At 47.5% G+C, this 13,078-nt stretch overlaps 1 protein-coding gene across 1 annotated transcript; it reads right to left on the bottom strand.

Moving 5' to 3' along the window:
* Positions 1-33: 33 nt before the first annotated feature.
* Positions 34-12,459, bottom strand: TBC1D13 (TBC1 domain family member 13). Its single transcript, XM_082492523.1, has 12 exons — positions 12,376-12,459; positions 12,182-12,255; positions 11,568-11,608; positions 11,010-11,071; positions 10,614-10,713; positions 9,116-9,198; positions 8,798-8,957; positions 7,785-7,992; positions 6,957-7,120; positions 5,278-5,438; positions 5,010-5,067; positions 34-4,283 (listed from the first exon to the last, which is right to left on the bottom strand). Exons 1-12 carry the CDS (start codon positions 12,396-12,398, stop codon positions 4,218-4,220), a joined length of 1,200 nt encoding a protein of 399 aa, XP_082348649.1. The 5' UTR covers positions 12,399-12,459; the 3' UTR covers positions 34-4,217.
* Between the last annotated feature and the right edge of the window lie 619 nt (positions 12,460-13,078).

Genomic DNA, 13,078 nt, shown 5'->3' with positions numbered 1-13,078 from the left:
TCCCCCGGCGGCGACTGAGGCGGCAGCGGTGCGCAAAGGAACCATTTTATTAGCACAAATGAGAGAAAACAGCGTGAAAACAGAATGCCGGAACGTACAAAAATAAAGAGCGGAGCGGTCAGCGAGGCGGCAGGGACCCAGGGCTCCCCCCTCCCCGGGCACCGAAGGCGGCCTCCCGGCGCGGCCTGCCCTTGGCCGCTCCCGCCGGGCCGCCCTCCAGCCAGGGCGGCCGCAGGGTGACCCGGGCGGCGTTTTCCCCCAGGAAAAGCCACCGCTCTCCCGCTGGAAGCAAAAACAAAACCACCTTGCCAGGGAGGAGGCTCTGGTTGCCACGGCCTAGCGGGCTCCCCCCAGCCGCCACCGAAGGGCATCTAGAACTACCGCGGTCACCCCCTGCAGCAGCACCGACTCCAAGCTCATCACGGTGAGTCACGTCACCAACAGATGTTTTCACAAAGCCACCCGTTTAGTTAAAGGAAGCATTATAAAAAAATAGTGTTTAAAAAGAAGCATAAAAGGTGTTTGAGAGTGATTAAGTGTTCTCTATACCCTGTTCTGGCAATTCTTTCCAGACAAGGTTTATAAAAGTGTTACTTGTTCCTCTTTTTGGGGAAACAGTATATTAGAACAGCGCTCCAAATGGCTACAATGAAGTCACTGACACTCAAGGGAAAACAGCCTCTGATTTCCCAAACACCCCAGACTCCCCCCAAAGCAACTTCTGTCCTTCATTCTGCTCACTGCCAAAGTGCGAATAATTCTAGGTTAGGTCACAAAATTCAAAATCAGTATTCTGAGTGACTACCATCAAAGACTTGATCTCTATTATTCTGTTGCTTCTATCTCATGGGCAAAGTCACAAAGTTTCCCAAAGCCTGAATTACAGCAAGGTGCAGGTACAGCAGACCTCTTCCTCCCAGGGAAAGCTCATCTCTCCCCACATCCAGCAGTGTCCTGTTTTTCCTCCCAGATGAAGACAGGTCCCCCTTCCCCCACCTAGCAGTAGTCTTGTCTGTGAGGAACACATTCTAAGAGCTATTTAAACATCATCTGTTTAGGCCCCTATGAAACAAGCGGTCCCCCAAGGCACCTCAGACTAACACCTCTCAACCCAACAAACTGCCGCTTCAGCCAACCTCGCTGCTCCCACAGCAGATTAGGATTGAAAGAAGTCAGAGGTGGAAATGTCTCAAGGGTGGAGCAGTTGTTACTTGGCCACACAAGCAAAGAACCACTAGTTAAATTACCATCTGACCTCCACAACAACAAAACCACCACCAAAAGCCTTTGAGGAACGAAGCCAAGGAAACTCATGAGGAGATTCAAAAGCTGGTTACAAGTTAAGACTTTTTTTTCTCCCCTCAGAAAATCTGGTTTTACTCTTAAGGAAGTAAAAAAGTCTTGGAATAAAGAAGTGGATGTTCTAAGTCAACGAAAAGTACAACTTCTTTCAACAGCAGGACATAAGCCCTACCACATGGTAAGGGATAAGGAGGAATATAAAACAGCTTTTCATGTAAGAACCAGCCTGTCTGGGTGTATGAAAGTTGTTACAAGTTATCCCCAAAGAGAATTTATCCCAGAGAACCCTTCCAGCAGGCAAAGCTCTCATCGCATCCCATTAAAGCATTGCAGACTCCTTTTTAAAAAATTTACCGTCACCCCCTAAAGAGAAGCAAGATGGCATAATGTAAGCCCTTCTCCTTACGAAGGGAGAAAACAGCATGACACCCGTACCCCGACAGAAACTTGCACTGCTACTTGAGTAGCCACCTCCCATGTCTTCCTCAAGTGTTTGTAATGCTACAGACCAGCACCTGGCTCCGAGCTGGGCAATGCCACTGCAGGAGGTCAACCTCAGGGCCCAAATGCTACTCTGAAAACAAGCGGAAAGTTCATCTACAAGAAATGCTTTAATCCTGACTTTGCCTGCCTGCTGCCTTCTCAGGTTCTTTTCCCCTTATTTTAAGGAGACTTCTAGCTGTTCAGAGCAAGACCCCTCATGGATACTCCTGTTACCTGTGAGAAAAGCGTCAATAGAACCCTACACTTGCCAGGAAGACCTGAAACAGACAGTCCAGGTATTTGGGGAGGCGCAAGCAGAGCTTGTGCATGGAATGTAAGAGAGCTACAGCAGTATTTAGAGCAGTTCTGAGGCAGAAGTCTTTGGCAGAACCTGTGTTTCTACATTTGTGCCTACCAGCTAGCCATTTGGCCATACGAGGTCGGACTACTGGCCTTTCTAGTGCAGAGTACCCAAGAGCTGAGACCATGAGACCACCTGGAATAGCTCAGCAATACAAGGCAGGAAGAACATTCACCCAGTGGTAAGAGCAGACAGGATGCTTCATCACACAGCTGTCCTGGTCTATTGGTTCCATATTTCTTGGAGGAAAACACTACTGTCTAGAAAGGATTGCAGCAGAGAGGGATACTGTTAGCCACAGTTAATTACAGATTGTTTTAAGTCTTCAGTTGCTCTTGCTCCACCACAGCAGCAACACCTGGCTGCACCAGTGTTACTCGAGCATCTTCTGAAAAGGCAGAGATTGATTGGGATTGCCAAAAAGAAAATAGGTACATGCATCAACTTGTCCTCTAGTCTCCCCACCCACCCTTGTGAGAATTACAGTAGCCTGTAAAGAACTGGCCTTCAGTGAAGAAAGTAACATTAGTAAAAAAGCTGAAGGCTGACAACATCCCTCCTGCTAGGGTAATTCTAGGCCATCAGCAGCTTAAGCAGATCTTACAAAGAATGCTGACCTTTAACAAATCAATACCCATAAATACCGAAAACTGCAGCAGTGTCAAACAGCTATGCAGAGGTGAGCCAGCACAGCACAGAAAGAAAGGGAAAAGCACGCTTGGATTAGTGTTCACTCAAGAGCTTCTGCACCACCCAAGCACCTGGGTGATAGCAGTTTCTCCCCTCTGAGGATTACGGTTTCTGATCAGCTTGATACTGCTGGCAGGTTAGCAGTTCTCTCTGTAGTTTGTCTTAGTCGATGTTCACCTGAGCCTGCTCCACCGTATTTGAAATGCAGCAGTTTCCCTCTCACGAGGGATGAGTGTCCAACTCAGGACTGTGACTCCAACAGGACAGATACACAGAAAAGTGGATCAGCCCCAGCAGTCAGCTAATGACTGAAATGCTTCTATGTCCACTGGTATACAACAGAAAAGGAGTCTTAATTGTAGGTTGGACCTGTACCATGTCTTCTTCAAGGTTACTGTGACCAGAGCTTACACAGGGCAATATTATGCAAGCCACTGAGGCAGAAAACCCCAGTGCCATGCCTGTCTAAGCCCCTAAATATGGCTGTCTTCATGGCGCGGAACTAGATGCCCATTTCTTGTATTTCAGAATCCTGATTGCAGCTGGATGTGCTTTAGTCCAGAGCCAGGAAAGCAGCTTGAGGCCTCCCTGCAGCAACAAGCTCCTGCTCTAAGGCTGTGCGTAGTAAGGCTTGACTTCAAACTACACTTCACTTATTGATTAAAACCACCACATCTTGCTTTCAGGGAGACCTTGTTGATAAGGCGATTCTGGATTCAGGCAGTTTCAGTGCACAGAGCCACCAACTGTAATCACGTCCTCCCATCTCAGCTTCACAAGATCTCTTTCCCAGGCAAAGGGGTCCAAACTGCCAGACGTCAGATGACAATCACCAGAAGCTGATGCAGTCTTCTTCTTTGCACACAGGGATGGCCAAGTGCAGACATGAGGGAGAAGAATCCAGAAGCTACTTGAATGGCAGGATGTGACTTCATCAGAATACATTCTATTCACAGGAGGAAGATCCTTCTATACTCACCCACCAAAAACCACTGGACTCAGCCTGTCCCCTCCCCATCAGAAGTTACTCCATGTGTTACTTCCATGGAGTACATCCCTTCAGGGATATGCAGACAGATGGTTTCTTTCTCCCCAAACTTAAAGTCATTAAAAAAAGATGCAAAGAACTGCTTGTAGCAGCATAGAGGCATTTGAGATTTGAAAAAATCTGGAGTGCAGGACCCAAGTAGATGAGGAAGTAATCAGTCCTTGACCTAATAAATAGAATAGAAGGAAGTCTTCAATGTGACCACTAGCCCAAATGTGAAATCTGAAGTCCTGCAGAGACCACTAGGAACTTTAACGCACCACACTGCATGGGGGCATCTCCTGGGATCCTCTGCCATACAGTTTCTCTGACACCTTTTGTTAGGCTTGTGGACTATTTGGAATCTTGAAGTTCCTTTGCCTTCTTCAAAATCAGATGAACATCAGAGATAGGATAATCCTGTGTCAAAGAAACAAAGTGATATAAGTGACTGCCTTGCGTTTCTTGTATACACTGTTTCACTTAAGCAAGGCAAACCTTGACAACAGCATTCTTTGCCTATTATAACATACTGCCACATTCAGTTACTCTCTTAACAGCTAAGAGTTTCCTGTTTTGTAACTGACCGAGCCTCAATACCCTTCAAGAAGGGGTTTTTTTGGGGGGCGGTTGGTTTGGGTTTTTTTTCCGTTTTATTTTGTTTTTAAATTTGTCCTCCAAGGGCACAGTAAGCTGCCCTGCTACAAGGGATATCTTCGTGCCAGAAAGCCTTATCAAAGCCAGTATCTTACACAGCCCAAAGCAGGAACTGGCAGAATCAGAGATATCCTACTGTGCAGTGCAGGTGTTTCCAACCTTGAGCTCTCACAGATCTTGGCACCAAACAAAAGCCTCTGGCCAACAAATATAAGTTACGTAGGGTTTCACATCTTCACTCAAAATTATTCAATTTTTTGCAAACCAAAGGAACATTAGACTAGAGTAGACTAGAGCTTTCTATGACAATGTCTCTGTAGGCTAGAATAGGTGCACAAGCAAAAGATTCACACTTCCAGTAATGAGCATATTGTGAAGTCTGGTACTTCTTCAGCCACGCTTACGCTCTCTCATACCATCATCTGCTCTCACAGTACTATTTTAAGACTCTTCAAATTGCTCCCCACGCCCACTATATTTAATCCTTACCTGTAGCAGCCTCATGTTCAGAGTGAAGTCTCCTTCCAGCAACTGTTCCCGAATTAGTCTGAAAGACGGAAATTTTTCCAGCTACTTTTGACTCTTTAAACAGGAACTTCAAAACCAGACTACACTGTGCCCTTATAGAGGCTTTTATGAACAGTGACTATAACCTATTTACCAGATGCCTTAACACATGCCTACAGAAGACTCCTGGATCCATGGATTTAGGTAAAGGGGGGAAAGAGAAGAGCAAGAAGGCTACCTATTTACTTACGTCAACATGGCACAACAGACGAGCAGAAGAAAATCAAAGCGCTTATCATCAGCAAAGAGGGAGTCCCAGATACGGATGACATCTGGCAGCAGGAACTCTTGGGACAAGAGCAGCGTCAGCCAGCGGAAGGCAAAGAACTGGGGTTTGATGTTCTGTTCTTGCTGTCAGACATGCACCAGGCAAAGAATGAATACGTGTTCTCGGACAGTTCCCTACGAGTAAGAGATGTTTCCATCCCCATCTCCACCCCGATATTGCTCTAAGCTGCCAACTTGTACTGCAACATCAGCAAACCCACTGCCTCCTTTGAAGACTCTCACATTCAACCTAGACTGAGAGAGATTTCTAGTGCAGCCATGCACCATGTCTACAGACAAGCCAGAAAATATTCCTCTGTCCACAACATGGAGTAAATGAAGCTTTTCTTCCTAAAGGCACTATTTGTGTTAGTTCCGTTAAACTTGCCAAGTAACTTTAATGTTCCCATTTGAACAACATTTTATCAGCAAAGCTGCAGCCCTCCCCTGCTAGCAGAGGCCCTGTTTTGTCAGGATTTCCTCTCCTTTCCAGAAGCCCTGTATTTATCAAAAGGTTTACTATTCACAAAAAGAAACAAAGATGGAACAGAGTTCACACTGATGGTCAGCACTGTACACACTGTAAGCACTTCTAGCTTGAAGTTTTCTTGTTTTCTGCTGTTAAATCCAAGGGAGCATGAGTTTAATCAAGGTCAAACAAGTTCAGGATCCTGCTGATATTCTTAAGGCCCAGCTGCTGCATGTCCAAGACCATTTCCTGCCAGCCAAACAGTAAGCAGTTTATTCTCTCCCCACTGAATCAGCCACCAGCCAACACTGTGGGTCGTGTTGCTGTGCTGACGAACCATCCTTTGGATTACAAAAGAATCCTGATTTTTCTAAATGCAAAAAATTCTCAGTGTGATTTGGTGAAGGTTGGAGTAACAAGAACAGCCTTCCCTTCCAAATTCTCCTTGGACTTTCACACCAACTGTAAGACTGTATTGATGTTTTCAATAAAGCTGCCTTCTACATATTCTACAAAACCCACACCAACCCAAGGCACTCAGAGACCCATGGATGAAGGAGAATGATAGAATTAGGTGGGTGGGATGGTCCAGCTTGCTGGATTTCACTTTACTTCTGGAATCAACTCCATGCAGTTTAAGTTAGTGTTGTCAGGGCAGCCAGTGGCAATAGAAGCGCATGCATGGAGGGGGGCTGTTTTTTGTTTTGTTCTTAAAGACAGAGACCTCAAATTCCAAGGAACTCTACAGCAAAACTCATGTTTTGCCTGATGACTAGAAGAGAGTAAAGACTCCAGCTCCCACTAACCTCAACCCAGGTGACCAGGGATCACAGCCAATTCACTCCGGGCTCACAGCTGGCAGCTTTGCAACAACTATTGTTTGCTTTCGCAGTCAGGCAGGGGAGGAAAAGCCTTGCTGTGTCAGCTCACTCTAGGCTTACTCCAAGGAGAGGTTGTTTCAGCTCATAGATAAGAGAGCCTCTATGCCCTACAGGCAAAGCCCTTCATACACTCTCTCAACCTTTCTATTCAAAGCATAGTAACAATTTAGCAAAATTGGTTGACGTTTAATTGCACGATTAAGCTCCACTCCTCGCATTCCAACTGAGACTCAGAAACACTTAGCGCCTCACCAGTTTCAAATACAGCTCCACATCTTTTTCCTTCAGGGTAGAGTAGACCTTCTCCATTTTGTAGGTAATACCACACTGAGAATCATCCAGGCTCTTAATGAAGTTGTCCCGAATTTCAGCCATTAGGTTGGTAAAGCAGAAAAACGTGTCTGCTTCAGCATGTTCTGCAGGAGGAAGGAAAAAAAAAAAGATATGGGAGTAGAGGAAGCATCACTGACAGAAGCGCACAGACTCAGAACTGTTGCTCCATAATCTGGTTGCTGTACTGGATTCAAGTAGTGGATCCCAAAAGACCTTGGCTTGCTTGGTCTGGGACAAGATGAGATGCTTTTTTTTTTTTTAAACTATAAATGTCTACAGAGTCACTAAATACAACACAAGGTCTTCATGACATTGGGTCACAAACCAGTTATCTATGCCCAAGAACGCTATCTGCTCTTACTGCCATCAGCACACACCCTCAGAGCTCCCATGAAGTACAAGCAACAGTACTCCCATTCCGTTCTTCTCGTACCAGGTATATACAGTACGAGTAAACAAGAGCTTCTAAATGGATTTTAATTTTCACAAAGTGCAACTTAGATCCATGCAAAACAAACAGGAAACCCCTCAAAAACCCTCACTTCCCATGTCCTCACGGCTCACAGCCCATACAGTTTCTATCAAACTGCTGTGGTCCCCAAAACTCATCTCTTGCTGCATTTGTTTTTCGGCCCTGATCAGTCAACACAAGAGTTGTTTAAAAACAGTCTCATTCTTGAAGCAGTTCTTTACGCAGACAGCATGCAGTGCAACAGCTGTTACTGAGCAGCCAAAAGAGTCTCTCACCTTTCCATTCACTGTTAGGATCTGTAGCAAAGGTGTAATAAAGAGGCCCCACGATTTCATTCATCCCCTGAACATATGCTATCCCAGGGTTCAGCTTCGCATAGATGAACAGGATTCGCTCCACCACTTCCCAGTGAGCTTCACAGCCATTGGGCAGAACTTCGTACTCGCTCAGAGAATTCGGTGTCGTTTTAAGAGGGGAGCTCACCTGAAAAGCAAGGCAAGACTAGGCAAGGCTGATTCAGGATAACCAACTGGCACAGGTTGTTCTGTACACGTGACAAGCTTGGCTTTTAATACACACAGCCCCCCCAGAGGATTTGGGCAGGTAGGTTTTCACATAAACCAAGACAAGTAACTCGGGAAGCGCAAAGGCAGTCAAGTCCTAGTGCTGACTATCCCTGAAGAACAAAGCAGTCTGTGCAGCAACAGAAAGTTCCCCTGAATCACTGCATCACCTGATCCCATGCAGTAAGAAACCACAACAGTTCCACTTTGTTAGTTGTATGAGGAAAAGTATAGATCTGTTGTGGTAGCAAGCCACCTTCCCCAACAGCATGTGGCACTTGTACTCTAACGCTCATGAAAGAGGAAAAAGACAACACACATTCCAGCAGATACCCAGCTCTTTTCCTAACTGGAGGTTTATAAGATCCAGTTCTGGAAGATTATGTAAATTTGACTTCAATAAATCAACCCTTCAGTGTTTTGTTCCCATACAGAAAAGTACATGTCAAGCACAAATACTCGCATCTTCCTGCGACTCCAACTTCCACCAGAAGTCAAGAAAAAATAACCCTTAGAATTAAATACATCTATAATTTCCTACCAACCATCAGGCACATCAACTGGTTCTACAAAGCTGTCTAGCCACTAGAATGCATAGTACCTGCTAGAGTATTTGCCCAGTTCCACCATACAAGCAGAGAGAAACAGAAAAAAGCCCGAGAAACACCCTTCCTCTTATCAGCTAAGATGCCTTGCCCCATGGACAGCCCCCACCTAGACCTCACATTTGTAACCCCGCTGCGGTTTCGTGCCACGGTCTGTGACTTGAGTGTAGTCTGCTCCACCCGCTTGCGCAGCGTCTCAAACTCATTTTGCGGGTCCAGGATTAAAAGGCAGGGGTAGTCTGTTGGGCGCTGGAAGAATGCCATGTCAGGGTACAGCCTCCTAGTATGGATACAAAAGGAAATCAGGCATAAAAAGAAGGAAGTACATGCCCTGCGTTGAATGGGAGTCTCAGTTTAATATTCAACTTTGTTTTCAAAGTACAAAGTGTTAATCAAACCACTTGGGTTCAGAAGCCTGAGCCATTACGCTTCACACACCTGACATCTTTGTCTATCTGGAGAAGGACTTCATTATCCTTGAAGTAAGTATTCCACCGACTGTCTGGATTTGGATTGAGGGGCTAAAGAAATAAACAACAGAAATAGAACAAGCATGTTTCACACTTATCAAAATTCTCAGTAAATATAAACAATTTAACATTTCTGCTGTCCCTCTGTCATCCAGTACCGGCACATTCCTAGCACATCAGGTTTAATTTTTTCTCTCAGTAGCTACGTTTAGTGTGGTTTCTTCACACAGTGTGCAGGAAGCAGACCAGAGCTTGTGAAACAAGTGAGCATGCAGGTTCACTTAGAGAGGCAGAAGCCAACACTTCCAATCCCTTTTCATCTGCCTCTTAATGACTTTGTTCCCAAATCAGGTATCCTGTCATGTGTCAACAAGATTCCTGATTGCAGCTCCAACCTGTACAATGGACACGGTCTTTGTACTTAGGGTAAGAGTTACCCACCCACACAATACTTAGGCACTGCAGTTATTAGTTACAAGTATCCCCCTCTATCTCAGCTCTGAGAAGGCTGATTAAGCACCACCATTGTGCCCAGGAAAAAGGAAATACATATTACTATGAACAACCTACCCTGTATCTGACCAGTTTTCCAATATGAGAAACTTAACTCCCCCTCCACACACACACTTTCTTCTCTCCACATCAAGATCCATGCAAAGTTAACAACTAATGGCGGGGGGGGGGGGGGAGAGAAGGAAGAAAAAAAGCAATGTTCCAAGAGATTCAAAGATCACCGTAACCTGCCAATGTGTGGAGTTTTACAAACATGCTACTTTTACAGCACTGAGGCCTCCAGAGATCACAGCGGCACAGATGACTGCACGCTAGCAGAGAAGTTAACGTTCAGGACAAGTCATGGAAGCAGTTGTATCATTTTACAGTCTCTTCTGATCAGTTACTTCATTCCCTCTCCCAACACATATACTCTTAACAGTGCTTTCAGGGAAGGAGAAAGACAAGGGATGCAGGAAACAATCAATTAAAAAAAAAAAAAAACACAAAAAAAAGCCATCAGAACTAGAAATAAGTAAGTGTCCTGCCTTCCAGGCCATAGTCCAATTTAACTCTCCTGCCTTTTTTATATCCTCTGTTCAGATTAACCAGCTCTGAGCCAACCCATGGACCTGACTTCTCAGGAGAGCGTCTCATTGCTAGAAATAGCTCTTGTAAGCCTCTCCCTTTCCCTAGGGGACCCACAACCTGGGCAGCTAGCCCCAAAGGAGGGGAGAAGGTATATGCATAGCTGAAAAATAAGCTCTCTTCAGAACTATTGGTGGTTTGCCAATAATTCACACTGAAGGCTACTAAGATACAAGTGCCAGGATGGTACCTAGGAACCGTCCCTCCTTCTAGCAGGGCAAAACAGTTGAGAACAGAGCCAAGAGCACCCCAGGGCTCCAGACTCCAGAACAACAGTTTATAGCTCTGGGGAATTTTCTGCAACACAAAGGCTTAATAACACTTACATGATCTTCTAAGGTCACGTCTTCTCTTGAAACACCCAGGTTGGCTTTGGCGATCCCAGGCTGGATAATCATTTCCTTTAGGAACTGGGAATACAGATCCCTTAAGGAAGAAAAGAGAAATTAACATTGAAGCAGAAGATTAAGTCAATGTAAGCACCCAGACTGAGTTCAAATAGGTCCTTCTGTACCACCCTGCTCAGCCAGAAGGCATTTGATTTCCTCTTCAGTTGAATTCAGCTGAGGAGGTCAATCCACCAGACCCAGGAGACAGCCTACAGAACAGTGCATCCCATACAAGAACAATTCATTTTATGAAGGTACTTAATTATTTAAGGAACTATTCTCCTTCTCTGCAGATATCATTAGAAATAAAGGAGCAAGTATCCATGTCCTCACCTCTGTTTCTTCAGCAAAGAGCTCCATAAGGCTTTCTCTAAAGGGAGGTAGTTCAGGAGTATCTGTACAGAAGACAGATGCACACAAATTAGTATTTGGAAAATGAGCTGTTATGCCTGTAAGATGAGCAAACGAAATGCAGTGGCTAGAACCGGCTCCCTGAAAATACTGGGAGCTTTCTCCAGAAAGCCTAGTACTTTGCCAAGCAACAGTCAGGAATATTTCAGGGACTGGTTTTCAACAGACGCATTTGCAGGATTGATCAATACCACACCTGACTGAAACACACTCCTAGCTTAATACTGAGGGCTGTTCTCACGCAGAGAGCGGACAGCCACTTTCTATCATCCAATGTGATGCTGTCCTGTGACAGTAAATGCTATTGCGATTATGCCAGTGCTGATCTCCACAAATTACTGTCGATTTTCAGTGGCTTTTAAGCTCTGGATTTTTTTGTTTGTTTGTTTGTTTACAGTTTTAAGTGCCTCAAAATAGCATGCACTTAAGCAACCCAAAGCATCACTGGCAAGAAACAAAAGCGCCCCAAGCAAAACCCACCTTCCAGCACAGGCAGCGCAGCCCACCATCAAAGGGAATTCCTGTGGAACACCAGGCAGAGAGACAACTCCGTTAGCCCCAGCCTGCTCACCGCGCTTCGCTCGCCACCACAAACAGGCGAGGCAGCGCTTTTCCTCCCCGGGGGGCAAAGAGTTTTCACAGGGAGTCTACGGGGGTTACAGACGGTGCCAAACCCGCCGCTGCCTCCCACGGGGAGGGCGCCCGGGGCAGGCCTCGATGGCGGGGAGCTGGGGACAGTGCAGGTGAGGGACAGGGCGCAGCAGAAGCGACGAAACCCACAAGCCTCTCGGAGAGGGGGAAGGAAAGGTTTGTGGACGTGCTCAAAGGCCGGCTGCGGACGGCTGCGGCCTGATGGAAGCTTAAAAGCCTGATGGGGGCTTAAAAACACCCCCGCCGCCTGCCAAGGGCTCCGGGAGGGGATAACGTCGCGATAGCTGAGGTGGCCTTCAGCCGCCGGACGCCTCGGAGACACCCTTTCCCCCCTCCAGGGCAACGTCAACCCCGGGCCACCGCCGGCAGGAGCGTCCCGTCCCCTCCCCGGCCCCCACCGCCGTGACCAGCGCCCTCCTCCGGTCCCCCCCCAGGACACTCACCGCTGAAGCAGAGGTCGCGCAGCTTGGCCAGGGCCACCGTGGGTTCGCCGAGCACCTCCTGGAAGTCCGCGATCCTGAGGGGAAGCGGAGCCGCCGCCGTTATAACGTTTGTGACCGGCACCCCCGACACACATGCGCACCACCCAGCCCCCACGCAGCCCCGGCGGGGGAAGGACCCCGACCCCAACACCCACCTGCTCTGGTGCAGCCGCGACATGGCGGCGGCAGCCCCCACACCCGCGCCCCTGCCCCGCGCACCGCCGAACCGCTCCGGCTGGAAACCCTGCCCGCGGGGAGGCGGGGCCGAATAGACCACGCCCCTCCCGAGACCCCGCCCCCCCGGCCACCTCAGGCCGCCTTCAGAGAACCATAGAATGGTGTGGGTTGGAAGGTACCTTAGTGCAGTCCCACCCCCTGCCCTGGGCAGGGACACCTCTCACCAGACCAGGTCACTCAAAGCCCCGTCCAACCTGGCCTTGAGCACCTCCAGGGATGGGGCAGCCACGGCTTCTCTGGGCAACCTGTGCCAGGGGCTCACTGCCCTCACAGTAAAGAATTTCTTCCTTATATCTAATCTAAATCTCCCCTCTTCCATTTTGAAGCCATCACCCCTCAGCCTATCACTACATGCCCATGTAAAACGTCCCTCCCCAGCTTTCCTGTAGCCCTCTTCAGACACTGGAAGGGGCTATAAGGTCCCCCTGGAGCCTTCTCCAGGCTGGCTGAACAACCCCGACTCAGCCTGTCCTCACAGCAGAGGTGTTCCAGCCCTTGGATCATCATCGTGGCCTCCTCCAGACCAGCCTCGGAGTGCCCTCCCTGTGTGCTGAGCCGCCCGGGGGTTCTGCTCCATGACGTGCCCTGTCACAGCACCACTGTCCCACCCAGGGCCTGGTC

This window comes from Vanellus vanellus (genome assembly GCF_965231255.1).
Source record: "Vanellus vanellus genome assembly, chromosome: 18".
Classification (NCBI taxonomy): Eukaryota; Metazoa; Chordata; class Aves; order Charadriiformes; family Charadriidae; genus Vanellus; species Vanellus vanellus.
The sequence above is the reverse complement of the archived record's forward strand: the minus strand, read 5'-3'. Positions and strand labels throughout refer to the sequence as shown.